This window comes from Passer domesticus, chromosome 7, assembly GCF_036417665.1.
Source record: "Passer domesticus isolate bPasDom1 chromosome 7, bPasDom1.hap1, whole genome shotgun sequence".
NCBI lineage: Eukaryota > Metazoa > Chordata > Aves > Passeriformes > Passeridae > Passer > Passer domesticus.
Window position 1 is genome coordinate 40,594,008 of NC_087480.1, and position 18,345 is coordinate 40,612,352.

Consider the following 18,345-nt stretch of genomic DNA (forward strand, 5'->3'; position numbering starts at 1 on the left):
GGGAGACAGTCACAGTTATTTCTTTGTTATAGCTGAAAAGTTAGTGCCCCTGAAATACGTGAACCTTACAATAAAAGGCAAAAAAATTCATTTTATTGCTTATTTACTGTAATTACCTCATTTCTCCACTACTTGCATGTTCTAACTCCCCATTAGTACCTTACTATTTTGATTCTTACTGAAAGGATGCGACTTTTATTACTGGAGTAAAAAATAATTATCAAAAGGCATCTTAAAATTACTTCACCTTTCTTGAACCAAAAAAATAAATCTACATTGGCATCACTGCAAGATCCTTGATCTGCCACATGCCCAGCTAGATGCTTTCCCACATTTTCTTCAATTAAAGCCCATAACACACCTTTTAGCCTCCAAAAGTCTTTTATTAGAGCACCAAGTAATAAGAGAGTCCTTAAAAACTGAGGCATTCAAAACATAAGGTGAAACAGATGAAAATATACATTTAAAAACTAAGCCCTGTGCTGTCCAATGAGCCCTAGCAACACGTGTCCTCTCCTTTATCCCTCCATCCAGCAACTTTCCCTGCTTTCTGGAGCTGCACCATGGTCCATGACACCTCCTCAGTGTGTTTTCCACCAGCACAGATGCACCCTCAGGCCTCCTCTCTGCTACCAGCACACTCCTGCTCCTCTTCCCTGGTGTTTCCGTTTCCCAGCTCTGGGTCTTTCCCTGGCACATCCCACCCTGCATCCTACAATGCCAAGGGGAGCCGGAAGCAGCTCCCTACTGCCCCAACACCCTCATCCACCAGGAACCGGCTCTGGGGCACGGCAAGATTTTGGGAGCCCCCACAGCTTAACTTCCAGAAGGAATCCATTGTTTGAATGTGTAAAAACACACCTATACAGCCATGCATAACTCCAGATTTAGAGGCTGGAGGGAGGAAAAAAGGACTTTTCAAAGGTCTTTTATGAGATGCTATCTAGCTAAACATGTCACAGAGAACGTGAGCTGAGATTTCACATTTGCAATTTACCCACAGCACCATCCAGGATATTTAGCATCTACAGAATGCAAGCCTTCATAAAGAAAATTTTAAAAAAACTACAACCAAAAAAAAAGCCCCAAACCCCCTGTTCCTGGTGCTTGGTTAGCATTCAAGTGTAGGCAGGTACAGCATGTTTTCAAAAAGCCTGACACAATGCCTTCTTGCACAAAAAATGACTGCATATCTTGATGGGTGAATTTGCAGCTGAGTAATGCAGCATTTAAAGGGCAAATATGCAAATAAAACACAAGGTGCAGAAGTAGAATATATTTTTTATAAGTAATCCTAGTAAATGCAAAGAAGCCAACTATGAGCAAAGGGTGGATACAGCAGTGGTCAGAAATGCGCTGTTAACGCTTCAAAATGGGTTAATGAATGCAACAGTAACAACCAACTAAAGGTTGCAATAACAGACATCAATCATTTCTAAAAGCAGTCTTAGAAAAAAAAAATCTCTTGATAAAAGCAAAAGTTCAGCCTAACCCAAAATGAGGTTAAATAAGAAATTGAATACTTACACTTTCAGGGATAGTTGGCAATCCAGTTATATCAGGAGTAATGAAATACGAGTGCTAATTGATGGGAAAAAATAATTGATAATTTATGCACACAGGAAAAAAAATTCTTTTCATAAGAACCCAGCATTTAGGATTTCCAACCCCATCTGTGTTTAAGCAAATAGCCATTTTTCCAATAACATTCTTACTGCTGCTAGACAAAGAATTAAGCAGATCACGACATGAAATGACAAGCTCTGGTTCTGCACAGCACAAAACCAAGGGAACAAAATGCTGGGCTGCAGTTTTGAAATAACACTGAAATTAAGCCAGCTTTAAATGTTGTCATGAGCCTGAGAGTAGCATTGATTAAATTAAGCATTGAATTAAAAATTGCAACAAAAAAATTGCTAAAGGACAAAATGTAAATTTAGAATGGAAAAGAAAAACCACTCACATGAGAAAAATATTTAGAAAAATATTTAGAATAGAAATATTATTACTCAATATAAATTCTCTTTCCAAACATCTTTGAACCAAAAATGTGGTAACAGAAATGCAAGATCTGAAGCCTGAGATCCTGCAATCATTTATGAAATACATTAACAATTTTATGCATCTTAGTTTGAGGCCATCTAGGATGTAAATATAAAATGGGTTAAACCAAAACCAGATGTAATGTAAATTAACTCTCATTAATCCAATGCTCCTATTAGTTATCAGACATGGATTTTGCTCAGTAATTTTAAGGCATTTTTGCATGTTAGTTTAAATTTTGAAAGAGAAAAAAATGAATGCATGTTAAACAAATAATTATTGATTTTTAGTTTTTGGTTTTTTTACAGTATATTTTTACAATTGTAATTAGCAACACAAAGACATAGCTTTCATAGGTCTCAAGTCAAACTTGAAAAAGATATACCAAAACTAAGACTATAAGACTTAAATGTGTCTTGCATTCAGGAAAAAAAATTAATACTATTAAGTCTGTGTAGGAGACTTATTAAACCAGCTTGATACATTTAATAGAAAGTTTTCCCCACAAATTAGGTCATTTGGCAATAGTTAAAATTTAAGAAAAAACTGGCTTAAAAAAGGCATCCCATAAACATCATACCACTTGCACAATAAATATCACAGGTATTGTTTCCCATCAGCACAGGAAAAAAATATTTTTTTCTCCGCTCAGGAAGGGGAAAATATTCAGATTAAATTCAGATAGAATGCCTACGTTCTTCAGAAGTATATTGAGAACAGAAAATTATTCCCTATATGTAATAAGGTCACAGAATATTTATCAAAAGATTTCTCAGTAATGAAGTTATTAACTCAGAGAAGTAATTATTTCTAATTAACAAAGTAATAATATTTCACTCATTAAACAGAAAAGGAAGCCAGATCTATGAGAAGCAAAAGCTATTACTGCAGTCATTAAGAGTCACAAAGCAGCAAAAATACTGTGGTATGGAGTCCTGGCACATCTTTGTGAACTCCCTTAGGAAGATAAGTGACCTTGGAAAAGATACTAAATTAATAGTTGTTGTCCTGTATAAAGTTTTCTCTAAAAAGGACACCGGAAAATGCAAGTTTTGCTCATCAGCTCAAGGGTTTGATTTTCACAGCAGTTTTTACCAAAGGATTATGATGCACACACATATAGCTCTGAAGCTGGATTGAAACAGAAAAGGTACATTAATATTAGATGGGTCATTTAGGCCAAAGACAGCAGCAGAATTCCCCAAAGGACAGGTGTAAATAAGCCTCAAATCAACAGAGATGTCCTATAGCAAGTGATTATTTCTTTAATTATTATAGCTTTTAGATAGTCAGTGCCTTTTAAACTCACCGATACAAGACAAGGCTGTTTTTTCAAAACTTGCTCACTTGCAAAAATCATCTCTTGGCTCTTATGCAAGATGAGAGAAAGATTGAACAGTTGACTTTTGAGTTTTCCAACAAAAAAGGCCAAAGCTGGCTCTACTGCTTGTAATATTCCATTCTTAAAATACTGGCTGAAAATAAGTATTACTCCTTTTATTCCTCCCCCATTTGAATTCAGACTTGGCTAGCCTTTCCAATAATGACAATACTTTAAAAAAAATTAAAACAAACAAAAAAAAAGTGACCTAAATTATTTTCAAGCTCAGGTTTGATAGAACAAATGACCACCTCATAAATTTCAGCTGCAGCGTATTTGTTACTGGGACCAACAGAGAGTACAACTTGGTCCCTAACTAGACAAAGGCATTTTCACCAGATTTCTGGGAAACACCACATATCCCAATCCTGGATGGAAGTTATGCACAGTTATGCACACAATCCTAAGGACCACTGTGGTCTGCCACCCAAACCCTGCTGCAGTATCCATGAGCCTTTACTCTGCAGCACATTTGAGTGAATGAAATCTGACCCAGACTGATCCTGGCACAAGGAAAAGCCATCTCAAGGTTTCATTTCTACAATTATTTTTAGGCTGTAATTTCTTTTTAAGTCTATGACTACTGATGGTTCCAGTCTAGCTTCTTTTACCATCTCTGAGAAGCAAAAAAGAAACATCAATACAAAAGACTAGAACTGCAAGTGGCAATAAATATTTCCCTGCTCCCTTGCAGCATTACAAAAATAGAGATGTCTTTAGATCCAACAAGCACTGGGATTCCAGCTGACCCATTCCTCCCTGCTCTGCCCTATCTGAACCCACAATATTTGCTCTACTGTCCCTGCAGCCAAGCATTTGGCAAGAGGTTTGCATTTCAATAGCCATTGTTCAGCAAGAAAGATTACAAAACTCTTTGATATAACTGGGAACAAGGCATAATTGAGGAAAAACAATTCCAAAGTCAGACAACATTGAAATAAAACCAACAAGTATCGACTTTACAGCAAGCAATCTGTCATTTCAGTGCAGCCAGCTGTATTCACCAAGACAGCCATGTCCACATTCCCCACAACACTCATTCTGAGGTGAGCAAGTTATGGACAAGATTAACTTTGTGAGAAATACAAGGGAAAATATATTTGAAACTTCTTTATGTCCCTCTGAACCATAGGAGTTTTGAAGGACATTTTATAAGGCTTTTTAGAGCTGTCAAATTATAATTGGTTGTAATACTACAGTTAATGATAGCAAAATAGTATTTGAGATACAGAAGTATTTTTGGCAAAGGTTCTAGGAACTGAAACGCTACACTGACAACAGAAAGAAAAAACATATCAACAGAAACAATTCCAACTGCAGCCTCAAGTCCAGTTCATTGTTTTGGTAAAAAACAACACACGAGACTGGAAGGACTTCCAAATACAGTCAATTACCACTGTACATGGTGGGAAAATACCAGGTCTCTACAGCCCAGTGAAAATACAAGGAATCTGAAATATGAAAAATTAAAATAAAATAAAGGTAGCATTATGTTAAGCAGCAAGGATCAGTAACTGCTGGAACAGAAGTGGCTGACTCCATTTTTCCTGCCTTCCTAACAGGGCCAGTGCATGTGGAAGTGAAGCCTTTTCAAAATCACTACTTCCCATGTCCTGCAATGTGTGATAGTTCAACCAAGACCCAGCTGTTTGCACGCTGTGGTAAGTGCAGTAGCTGTACAGATGCTCTGAACATGCAAATGGCTCGGAGACAGCAGAGGTTCTGTGCTGCCTTTATATTTCACACAAGCTCTACAGATGTGTTTAAACATGCACTCACAAGCTAATACTGGTTAAAACTTCAGGAACCATAACAATGACATATCCACTTTCTGATGTTTCTGCAGCAACACCATCTTGACCCACTATCACCATCCCATCTCACATCACAAACAGAGCACAAAAGCAAAGGAGGCCCAGACACATTTCACTGAGATGTGCTCAAAGTTCCACATAACAGAGTGCACTTCTACTGCTCTTCCTACTGCATTTTTGTATGATTAAGCAAAACTAGGAAAAAGGGGAAGAAAGATGGGAAACCAGCCAGCTTTCACAGACTTTTGACCAATCCTGAAACTGTACCTACTCAGACATGAGAGGCAATAAAACTGAGTTAGTGTCTCCTGATGCACAGCAGGAGAAACCAAAATTGTCTACATGAAACAGCTGGAAACACAAAAAAGTAGTTCTAGCACTGTCAGATCCCACTGCAGTTTACTTTCTCATCCATAGAGCAAAATTCAAATTTCTTCTCCTTTATGACTATGACTTTTAGAAAACAACATGAGACAGTCTCTACCCTGCACAGAGGGGGAAAAAAGAGGTTGCCCAAGCCAGTTAATGATGGGAAGCAACACAAATTTACTCTTTCAAAGAGTTGAGGTTTCTTTTTCTTTCAACTTTACCTACTATTTCATAGTCAGTAGGAATAAAACAGAAAAAATACTTACCACACTTAAACTGACTAAAGCATTCGCCTTTGGCACAGGATGGCTATACAATGATTTCAACAAATCATTTGAGTCATTTTCCTATGGGGAATACATTTAAAGTTAATGAATTATCATATAAAAACTAATTACTATTTAATACACATCAAACTACATATTGACAAAGAGATATAAATATTTAATAACCAAAACAATTATAATTCTACTACAGTGAAATAGAGACCAAAACCAAGGTCTAATTATAGCATTTGTAAGACTCATATGTATTCCACTTCATTGAATCAGACAGCTAATACCAAACTTTCCTATTTATCTTTTTACATACAATATCATCATTCTCTAGAGTCCATTTACTATAATCCATAATTATTTCTAATTTTATACTTCATATATTTTTGGTATGTCAGCCTTTCCAGTCTACAGCATATGGCTAAATATTGATGCTTTTTTAAAAAAATTGAAATCTAATACACTAATATAAAGCAGAAAGGTATAGCTTTAATGTTGTCAGTAAAGACAGATGCCAGTAGGTCCTTTGGTGTGTAATCTTGGAATACATCTAATTGCTCATGAATATGCCAACTAAACTATCATGATTCTTCACCAAATGTTGCAAGTAATTTTGTCTTGCTACTTGAGATGTCAGAATTACAAGAGGTAGTTTTAAGTTAATCTGAAGGGTGAAACAGTACATCGTATTTTATACAGCTCTGAACAAAAGTGTCTGCAGCTGATAATCAGATAGTTCCAGAGAGCTACAGTTTACAATCAATACGTCATGCAGCTCTCCAGTGATGTGACACTGCTCACACTTCACACAGGACCTGTTTATGCTGAGACTGACAAGTTATAAAGGTATATTTTCAGCAGCTTTTTTAGAATAATTTGGGATTCAAGTGACTGTGGAAGCTGTACGTTCAAATTCTTTGAATTTCAGTAATAGGAATAAAACTTGCTTCTAAATCCTACTAAAACCTGAAACTTTTAAGCCATACAGAATCCCGTTACAGTATTTGAAATGGTGCCTAATATTTCAAAGAAAATATTTTACATAAAGAACTAGAATATGTAAAATTACCTGTTCTTTAGCCAAATAATCTGCCAGGGTATTTAGGAGCTTGTAGTATACCTCAAACCATGGTAGGTAACTAAAACAGGAGGAAAAAAAAAGTGTTTTAATAAAATATCAATGTATTTTTCCAGTGCTTATAAAATACTATGATGACTGATCTGACTTGCACATTTTTATAACATTTCTACATACAAATAAAAAGCATATCAAAATTTTCCCCAGAAATTCAATGGCACATCACTGATAGACAGTATACATGGATGGTTTCATTATGCTGGATACTTGCATGAAGTTCCATTAAGTGCAGATTAATTCACAACACTTAGACTTCTTAGTATTTTCAAGGCACCAAAAAAACATTTCAAACATTTTCTAATCTCATGCCCACTTTCAGCAATTGTTACAGATTTCAGGAGTTATTTGCAGTTTTGAAATTCCACAGCTTCCTATACCCAGTGGGCTGACAGGCCTGCTGCTTCCCTGGAGAATGAAAAACAGCTTTGTTTGGGCAGACCAAGTACCCCCTATTTGACAAGTGGTGTAATGCTGTGCAATAGCAGAGATGTCCCATTATATGTAAGAATATTGGTCTCCCTATAAAGTCATTTCTACACATAAAATTAACTTCCAAAAATAAAACCATTCTTCCATAACTTCCAAAATAAAACCATTGCAAACACAAACACATTAATACATCTATACATAAGAGACTTTTAACACAAATTTGCAGCCTGTGAGTACAATACTCTCACTAAGTTAAACAGAATTCAAGACAAATGAGACATAACTGAAGAATACAAGAAAAGAATCTCAAACAGTGGTATCAGTTCCAATTTGCCTTCTGTTTACAGAATTTCTCTTTAACAGTGATATCACCATAAAGTTCTGTACACGCGACAGAACTTTCCACCATCAATATTTAAGCTATTAAGTCTGATAAACTAAATAATAACAATTTATAAATTATGCCTTACTTACAAGTTACACACCTTGTCATGTCTGTTAGAATTTTATCACAAACATTACTGAATAGGTAATATTACAGTTAATATTAGCTGTTAGAGATTAGAAGGGGGAGCTGTAAAGGAAATAGTGCCTGAAAGGTCTTCAGAGCATTTCACACCCACGTATAACACTACTACAGACTTCATTCTTCAACGCAGTGTCAATCCACAGACATGCATTTCTTGAAGGCTTTAGTACACGCTGAGGACAGACCTTACATTTCAAATGTGTATATTCCAGGAAATATGCTAACTGCAGCTGCAAAAACCCGGTATGCAGAACCAAAATGTTTTCCCTGATAGGAAAAGGAAAGCTGTCAGGGGAAACCCTGGCGGGCAGAGAAGCCAAGTGCTGCTTTGTGCAGTGAGCCCAGTGAAGGGTTATGTTTTCTTTGTAACACCTCCGTTCTCAGTATGCAGCTGGCAAGGCTTTAGAAACAGATCCTGATTCTTAGGGAAAAGAAAAAGCACAGCAGAAATAAAGGCACAGTTATAGTTAATGCATTTTCTAGGAATTTTGCTGTCTTTATAAATGCTTTAACTACTGGCTCCTAAAAAAAACAAAACCAAATACCCTCCCCCCAACCACAAAAAAAAAAACACACAAAAAAAAACCAAACAAAAAACAAACAAAAAACCCCACAAAAAAAACCCAAAACAAAACAAAAAAAACAAACAAAAAAAAACCCACAAAAATCCATCAAGAATTTGCTCTTGCCAAGCCAAAGAGACAGAGGCAATGATTTAATGATTTCCTTTAACTCCACCACATTAATGCCTTTATCACACTTTACCATATATTGTGCTGGCTATTAATCAAAACAACATGAACCTCTTAATGCTCACAGACGTTTTTAATGCTTGGTATTGCTGACAGTGGTTAAGGTGTGACATTATTACATTTGTCTTTCAGTATTTTCTTAACATAATAATAAAATTTACTTTAGTGCACCTTTGTAAGGCCACTCACTGCTTACAGGTGTGAACATTCCATGCCTTCATAAAACACCCACCATATCAGCACCTAAAATATCTGATCTTGGAGCATTCTTTCACCTAGGACTCCTGTTCTACTGTCTTCTCAAACCATGTTAACCTGGTTTTACACATCACTGAAACACAGCACAGAGAGGCAAACAGAATTAATTGTTCTCTGCAGTGTTCAGAGTTTCTGCAAATGTCAGAGCTGTAGAACAGCTTCACAACCCAAAATTACAGCAGGGACTAGGACACTGTCCTAGCATTTTGTCAAAGTCAAGGTAAAAGGTGGGTATAAATCACAAAGTATTTTTATAACACTACACACAGAAATGGGTAAGACTACCTAAAAGTTTTCCACATTCTTACTATGACCTCTGTTTTAACAGTATTTATGATCCCAGCACATTTAGCAGTAGAATACTCTGAAATCTCATCTGATAATCTATTTTTGATAATGAACATGTATGAACAGCATTCTATAAATTCTATTGCAATAAAATATTAACCATACTTCTTTATGCATGATCTCAGCTACCCTATTCCTGAGAAAATAAAAACTAAATGCAATTTTTAAGCATTTTAAAAGGTCAAATTAATTATTTGAAATTAATGAACCCTAACAGAAAGCCAAGGGAGACTTTTATTTCATAGAGCAAGGCATGCTGACCAGAGTACTTGCATTGAAATTTCTTCCCTTAGCAACATCAGGTTGATGATACCCTTCCATGTCTCTGTGCAAATGAACCACTAAGGAAAACATCCTACTTGACCATTGTTTATGAAAGTCAGTTGCCTTTATGAGCTGAAAGAATAGTAAAAGAATTGCTTTAAGCCTTATAACCACAGACACAAGGTTAATATCATTTCAATGTGCCTCTTAAACCTGAAAAATTAAGGAAATCAAAATAAGTACTCCATTGTATTATATGGCATGAAACCAAAGAACCTGCCAGAACCTGTCCTCTGCTTCTTTTCTACATCATCTTCAGTTCTTCAATAGCACGGCCTAATTGCAAAAGCTTTTGTCAATATTTCTAATTATAATGTGCTTCAACAAAATATTACAAAGATCTACTGGAAAGCAACAAAGTTCCCTTTATGTTTTTCTTTTATGTATTTGCTAATTGTAATTAATTCAGCATAATAAAGAAGTGTTATACCTGTTTTTTTATAACCAGTAAAGAGTGCATTTGCATGTGTGCATAGACAATGCATCTCTGCATTCTAAGTAAGCACAGGTGTCTTTGTTCATGATAAAGACACCATCAGGTGGTTTTATGGATTCTCAAAGACCAAGCCCAAGCTCTTTGCAATGTGTTAAATCCTCAAGGCTGTCAAGCAACACTTTTGGCCTCTTTCATCAAAGGCTAATTTTGGAAGCTCATTTGTTAATAATCCTATTTATTGATTTGGACTGCTCTAAATACTGGATGCTGTAGGCTTTATATCTTTATCCAGTATATCATAGTGGACAAAGAATTGTATATGGAATCATAGAATCCTGTTGGTTGGAAAAGACCTGTAAGACCATTGGGTCCAACCATCAACTCTGCATTGCAAATCTACCACGAAACTGTGTCCCAACCACCACATCTAGCTGTCATTTAAATCCCTCCAGGATGGTGAATGCACTACCTCCCTGGGAAGCTTCGTCCAGTGCTCAACAATCCTTCCCATGAAGAAACTTTTCCTAATATCCAATCTAAACCTCCAGTGGTGCAACATGAGGCTGTGTCCTCTTGTCCCATGACCCAGGAGAGAGCCCCACACCCACTTGCTACCTCCTCTTTTCAGGGGGTTGTAAAGAGCTGGAAGGTCAGCCCTGAGCTCTCCCAGCTGTTCCTGATCAGGCCTGTGCTCCAGACCCTTCAGCAGCTCTCTTCCCCTTCTCTGGACCTTCTCCAGCATCTCTCATTCCTTCCTGAAGTGAGTGGCCCAAACCAAACAGAGTTCAAGGTGCTGCCTCACCAGTGCCAAGTACAGGGGGACAATCCCTTCCCTGGTCCTGCTGGCCACACTATTTCTGATCCCGGCCAGGATGCCCTTGGCCTTCTTGGCCACCTGTGCACAGCTGGCTCTTGTTCAGCTGCTCCCAAGCCCCTTTCCACCAGGCAGCTTTCCAGGCACTCTGCCCCACCCTGGAATGCTGCATGGGGCTGTTGTGATGCACGGACAGTACCCAGCACTTGGACTTGTTGGTTTCTTTGGCATTTGTTTGTATGACAGCTAAAATCCAGAAGCATTTCAGGTCAAAGGATCTTCCCACCTTGTGCTGTTAATAAATCTTGCAAAATTATTTAATCTTTGCTAGCACAGTAGAACTAGTCTACGTACAGAAGATTCATACAGCACACAAATGTCCATCAACATCTATTAGCTAGGTAACTATTTTTTTCGATACTCTACAGAAATGCCTTGTCTGAAAGACATAGTTTTTAAGTGGCTGAGTTTGACAGATGAGACCTTTAATACATTATTCCCCCTAATTCAGAACTGGCACACTAACATGTACCTTACACACTAATGTGTACCTTAAAGTGTTAAGGTATACACTAACATATACCTTAACAACAGATAAAATCAAAAATAACGTCCATTACCAGAAAAACCTCACCACCATACCTGTATTCATAAAATTATTTATGAGCAGTCAGTACATTTCATAATTAATTAGCTGTCTTATGAAAACATTTAAAGGTTATCAATGAAGCCCCTTCACAGTACAGAAAGTAGAGGAAATTCAGGGCTTTAATATTCAATTTTCATGTATTTGGAAATCTAAATTAATTTCAGTTCTTATACTACGAAACCACTACTGGTTTCTTATTTATTTTTCTTTAATTGTAGCCACTGCCCTTGCATTCCTCAAGTTACAATCAATAACTGCTTGAAAAACAAACATGCAAGACAAACACAGGACAACATCCAAAACCATACAACAATTTCTCTAAGTGTTTCTTCCATAATCATGAGAAACATAAAAACATAGACAATATGAATAGATATATATGCCATGATGGAGAATACAGGGGTCTTTATTTAAAAGTACAGCCCCTGTCTGTCACAAAAGCAAGAGACCACGATCCTTCATGGTTAATTAAAAACATACTTAGCATTTTCTCTTAATCCAAATGAGCCACAAGGCAGGAGCTCAGACTTTTATTCAAAGTCATGCACAACCCTTGTTACCATAAGTAGACTTCCACCTCACCGGTGCTTCTACTACAGCTCTGATAAAACTTTTACATTCATGAGTCAAAGGTTAAACAAAGGAGAGGAAATGTTTTCTGTCAAATAGTCAGGTAACCACTAACAGTCCTGAACTATCAGCAGGAATCTAACTTCTAGTAATCAAATAAAACTAAGGAAACTGCCTTTCCGTAGCTAAATGCCTAATGTCTAGGGGCTACTTTTCTGTCTGGAAAATTGACACAAAATGTGTAAAATTGAAACATTCTGCTTCTAAGGGATTTGCCTAAAGGAAGAGTGAAAAAGTTTCAAGCGTGGTCTGAACTGAAGAACTACAAAGCCTTACCACATAAACCTGTCTTCCTTATTAGAGCATTTCATTTGGAAATGTAGGTGACAATTTTACAATCATAAAATTAATGAAATCTAAGACTGAGCATTTTAATGATGCATTTTGTGTTCCTCTGCATACCTAAGGTCAGCCTCAGAGTCCATCAACAGTTTGAAATTATTTGTACTTTGTACTAAACCATTCAGATAATTCAAAATCAATTTCATGTAAACCCAGAAAGTATTATTTCCACTGCAAGCAGCAGTGATATTAGAAACAAAACCCAGAAGAATTAAGTCTACTGCTATTCAAAAGCAGACATTCAAGTTTCTACTGCATCACTTCAAACCTCAACTAGCAAAACCATTACCCAAAAATAGGAAAAGTAAAACTAGGAGAAAAGATCCAGTATAGGATATGAGCTCAACAAGGTATTTTACAATATGCCTATTGTGTATCCCTTGTCTTACAGGGCTGCATTAGCTCAACACTCTGTGAAGAGGGAGGAGGTGACACAGCAGGATTCACACTGAGAGCTTCACCAAGCAGCCATGCAGCTTAATGAAAAGCACTAAATTAAACAAAACCTGCAAAGGAATCACACAGCATTTCTGGAGAATAATCCAAGAGTTATTTTCTCATCTTACTATGGTTTAGCACTTCAAATTCGGCAACTGCAGTCAAGCTCTGCTCATTCATTCTAGACACTACAATATCAAAATTAAGTTCTTCAAACAAAACTGCCTGAAAAAGCTACTTTGGGAAATTTTTATTTCACTTTATAAACATAGAGAGTATTTGAGCAATACATTCTGATTTGGAAGAAAATCCTATTTACACAATTCATACATGTGTGTATATGAAACACAAAAAACTCCATTAAACTTAGAGGAATTTTGTATGTACAAGTATATTTTCTGTTTCAAACTATCCACTTGAAAGCAGGACCACGTGGCTGCAAATTCAGAGATAATTTCCTTTAATTAGTGTTTCAGATGGAGAATGAATTATAGACCGAAGTCCCATAAACAACCAGACTTTAATCTTACACGCAACTTTGAGTTGCTGGTGTAAAACCTGAGGACAAGCAACCCTTACTTCAGCTTTCAGTTAAGAATCCCATTCAGAAGCTGAAATTCTATCTCTTTAAAAGCCCTGGCATAGGTTAACACATGGCTTGGAACTATCCACAAAAGACACGTACAAGGGAAAAGCTGTGCCCTGTTGCCCACTCATCAGCCTACTCAAATTTCTACAATATTTCCTTCCAATCACTTTGACTGGCTTGTTCCTGCTTGTCTTTAGAGATTTATAGTCACATTTCAGTTATTTATGACAATTCAACTAAGTTTTCTGTACTTAACTATCTCTAATTGTCTTTGTCAACGATGCCTCAGTCAGTAATCTCATTAAGTCCTCTTGTCCCAGGGGATACATCCATGTGCACAGGAGAAGGCAGTTTGACATGGCATCCCTGTACATCTGCACCTGTGTGTTTATATAAAAAGTCTGTGGCTGTAGTGCACATACCTGTGATGAACAAGTAGTCTGAATTGCCCATACATCAGCCATCATGTGTACACACACAGCAAATATCATTTTATGTGGTTTTGATATATGGACAAAAGCAAGGTTGAACATGAATACACATTCTATATATAAAGACAGCATTCTTATTTTTCTTATTATTATTTTGGTTAATTTAAGAACAATAACCATATGCAAAGGAGAGACAGATAAAATGTCCAAAGAAATCTACTTAGTGGGTCTTCTTTCACTTGGTCACATGTAATGAATCTTGGGATTCAGAGAAAAAGCCGGATAGGCTACTAGAACACATCAGATGGAAATAGTGAAGCATTCCTTCAGTCTGAGCTAAACACAACACAACACACACACATAGTCTGGAGATAAGCAGAGTACCCAGCCATGAGTACAGTGCTATGAAGGCAGTGTTGTTATGCATTCAGCTCTGCATTGTAAATTTGAAATTGTCACAATAAAAGCAATAAAGGCAATGCTTTGGATACAGTTCAGTGAAAAATTATTGCTTGCCACTTTTCATTTTCCTACTTATTTCTACCAAGGAACAGAGGACTGACTAATCTTTAGCTGATGCACGTCCATGGGGAAATGTTAAAAGAAATACCCAGTTTACACCAGCTGAGAATTTACATCCTTTGCTTTGCAGCACTCCATACAGTGCTTAAATGCACTTGAGTGTGCATAACTGATTAAATGTTGTTACAGCCACACAAACAATGCATAAAATTTTGTTTCTAGCTTGATGAGGGAAGAAAATATTAACTCAGAGAAAAGAGCTAAAAGCATACACATACATTTTCACTCTGGGCTTTAATAAGTTATATAAAACAGGGTATCACTGAGAAAATGGTTAAATATTACACATTCCAAAAGCCTAAGACTTAAATCCTTCTGAAGGATTACTAAAGACATATTTCAAAGATCCCAGAAAGCAAATTAATTTCCAAAATAAAATATTTCCCTTTTGTTACTTTCATTATATGGTACTATTTCTTTTTTTTTTGCAATAATTAGAGCAAACATTTCTTTTTAAATTACTTGCCAAATACCATCCAGCATTTGGCATCTGTTTAAAAGTTCATTAAAATCTTGATGTGCTCTTTCCAATAATTTTAAGCACTACTCTGTAAGTCTCTATATCGGCTGGTCTTTCTTCCCCTCAGTGTTCATTTACTGATAATCCTTTTACAAGCTGATGTTGGGTTTTTCTCCCTAACTCACATGGCCTTATGACACCCTCCAAAAATACCTGATTTCCATGTTGCCCAAAAACCTGAGAACCTGTTTTTATCCATATTCTTCCTCCCTACTCTCCAAAATTCTCTTTCCCCTTTGCTGCTAATGCATTTGGCTCCTGCTCTCTTGTGTTTGTCCATATTCTCACTTGAAAAGCAATTTAAATTCAATTTTGTTCTTCCTATTTGCTGCTGAACTGGATATTCCCATTTCCTCCATTAGGCTTGCAGGCTGCTAGGTTCTTAATTGAAGTTGCAAATTTGTCTTTTAATGAGATCACTCTGCCTTTAATTTAATTAAAATGGTTTTAGGACAGCTATATTGCGGGGTTTTTGTTACCAAAACGATTATCTTAAGAAAGATGAAAGAAAAAGCAGAAGGAGAAACAAAGTATTTTTTTGGGTCAGTCTCCCTAACATCAGTATCTCCTCTGCAACAAAAGAGCATGCTCTTGTGAACTCTCTGGATCTATTGTTTCTTATACTAGACATAGTCTGGGCAAAAAACTTGGAAGAACCACCCAAAAATCTCTTTTCCAAGGACAGGAATACAGAATAATGCACTTTATTGTTGAATTGACAGAGCACTTGTCAAAGATCTGATTAAAAAGTAAAAATATCCACATAACAGTCCAAGACTCTAAGGCTGCAATGTATTGTTCTCTGCATTTAAGCAGAGATTTCATGTTATTTAAATAAAATTATCTAGCTTCACAGAAGAATACCATTATGGTGGTATTGGGGCCACTTGGTCCACTTTTTATGTGAAAGCAATGGTAACATTGCCATAGAAAAGCAATACCCTGATAGCAAAGTTAAACACATTAGCAGAGAATTTGTAAAAAAAATTTTTTCTTGTATTTTCATATTCACTCATTGACTCAATTTTTATTGTGCCACCTTACCTTAGAATACAGAGGCAGACCTTGCCTCCTGACGTCAAACGGCAGAATCCAAACCTTTGCTTACTTTCAATATCAGTGAGCACAAAGGTGAAATGCTGTCCTACTTGGTTTTGGGACACCCTGAAAAACGAGATACAGAGCACAAAACCATTAAATCACATAAAACATGAGCATTTAAGTCATTGGTCTCAAGTATTTTCATGCCCAATCCTCACTGTATTCCTCAATACAATTCTATTGTCTGTGGTTCTTTTCCAGTTCTTACACAATGTTGTACAGCAGAATACCTAAGAACCTGCTAGTAATGATTAACACCTGCCATTTCTGGTTCAATCTTAGATGACCACACTGCAAATTAATTCCCAGAGAAGCTAAAAATCCTCACAGACCCCTGTCACAATTTTTTTTAAAATTTATCCCTTGCAATATGAGGCAGGGGGAGTTTTTCAGGTTTTGCTGGTTGGTTTGGGGTTTTTTTTTTCATCTCCAGCAAAACAAAATATAGAAAATCTCCCCCCTAGGGAAAAAAGAAAGTAGCAGTGGACCAAAGGGCAAGAGAAGCTACATAGTACACGGATTTTTTACTGTTTAAGATGTGCATGACAAAGGTTTAAAGATTAGCTATGTGGTACCACTACCCAGCCTGTAGAACCTCCCACTCTTTTCAGTTTAGTTTAGTCCCTCTTGAACATAAAGTGACTAAGATGAACCAAAAGCCTGTATTGAGCATACAACATTAGAAGATACACTTAGTCCAATATAATCACCCATAATTAATGAACTTTTCTCCATTAGGTAATTAATCTCAAATCATTAAAACAAGCACTTTCCTCAGCTGCCTTCAACAGCCTGGAACAATCTCATGCTCTCTTTAATCACTGTTAATAATCAATGGCTTGTGCTCAGTCCCTCCCTGCTCAGGTTCTGGGGAGCTGGGATGCTGCACGCTGCGCTGGCACCACAGAGCCATCAATAACCAGGCCCTACTGCTCCCCTGCCACATCTCTGCACTGTGCTCCTTCCTGCAGAGAGCACACTGCCATGGAATGTGCTGTGTGGTTTGAGCACCCCTGTGCACCCTGGGGCTCCCACAGAAACCCAGCAGCAGCTGCTCAGCTGGAGCACTGGAATGCTCTGAGCGGTGACCTTGGCTGCCTCTGCTCGGCCGTGTCCCACTCCCAGCCTTGGAGCTTCCAGCAGCCAGGCCTGGCTTCTCCTCACACCATGAAACACCTGGCAGGGTTAGGCTGGAGGCTCTGTGCACAACCACATTAACCCAAATTTGTTTTCATGTGCTGTGTACACCTATGTCAGGCAAAATGTCTGTACACAGGGACACTTCAAAAGTGAGATATAAATTCTGATATTTTCTATTAAAAATAGCCCAGACAAGTTATAAGTTCAGTGGGAAGCATTTCTGATGCCATCTCACCATCTCCAAATCACAGTCTTCCCTTTGCTTCTTTAAGAGAGGCAACTCCATGTTTTGACAGTCAGTGTAAAAGTGGCCCGGCTTGAAAACTGCTTCCCACACAGTTTAGAAAGAGATGTGAGCAGCAAGTCCCAGATTTTTAATATGAGAAACACTCCAAGGCTAAAACTGAATTTCCACAAGAACCCAAAAGTTTGCATTTGGTCCCGTTTGCTTCAAAAGAACAGCTAACAGAAGCCAGTGACCGACCATCCATCTGGACTACATTTTCTGTTCAGTTTAAAATACTGAATTAATTCTGGGTTTCTAATTTGAGAGCTCCACTTAAGATGTGGGGGCAGCAAGGATGCCTGTTTTTCTACTCCTCCTCAGCAGAATTAAAACTGACTATGTAAGCCTTACCATGAAAACCAAATGATGATTGGGGATTTCAATCGATAGAAGACCACAATGTATAAACCAGATACATAAAACATTCCACTAGTCCTAGCACTACAGTTTTAACACATATATAGCATGTTCCATCATGTAGACAAACACTGGCCAAGTGACTTGTGGTTTGTGCCTCTCTGTTTCACTGCAGCACATTCAGGTTGCTCAGAAATCAGATCTCCCCTCCAGAAAGAGGCAGCAGCTCCTGGCCCTGCTACCTGGACCACAGCATTGACGTCTCTCAAGTTTTCTTAGCATGAAAACCAGCACAGATAAAATGAAATTATCATATACCAGAATTCTCTCAACAAAATGTTATCCAGACTTTTTACTGGAGCACAAGATA

General features: G+C 37.3%; 1 protein-coding gene across 7 annotated transcripts in view; it reads right to left on the reverse strand.

Moving 5' to 3' along the window:
- DENND1B (DENN domain containing 1B) overlaps positions 1 to 18,345 on the reverse strand; it is a 151,215-nt gene that overhangs the window by 71,486 nt on the left and 61,384 nt on the right. For 4 of the 7 annotated variants that reach the window (XM_064427927.1, XM_064427928.1, XM_064427926.1 and 1 more), the window contains 5 exons: positions 16,136 to 16,255; positions 6,952 to 7,021; positions 5,874 to 5,954; positions 3,353 to 3,412; positions 1,528 to 1,581 (listed from right to left, as the gene is read on the reverse strand). In XM_064427927.1, coding sequence (XP_064283997.1) covers positions 1,528 to 1,581; positions 3,353 to 3,412; positions 5,874 to 5,954; positions 6,952 to 7,021; positions 16,136 to 16,255 — 385 coding nt within the window. The remainder of the gene's footprint in view (positions 1 to 1,527; positions 1,582 to 3,352; positions 3,413 to 5,873; positions 5,955 to 6,951; positions 7,022 to 16,135; positions 16,256 to 18,345) is intronic. The other 3 variants (XM_064427930.1, XM_064427929.1, XM_064427931.1) reach the window with 2 other exon arrangements.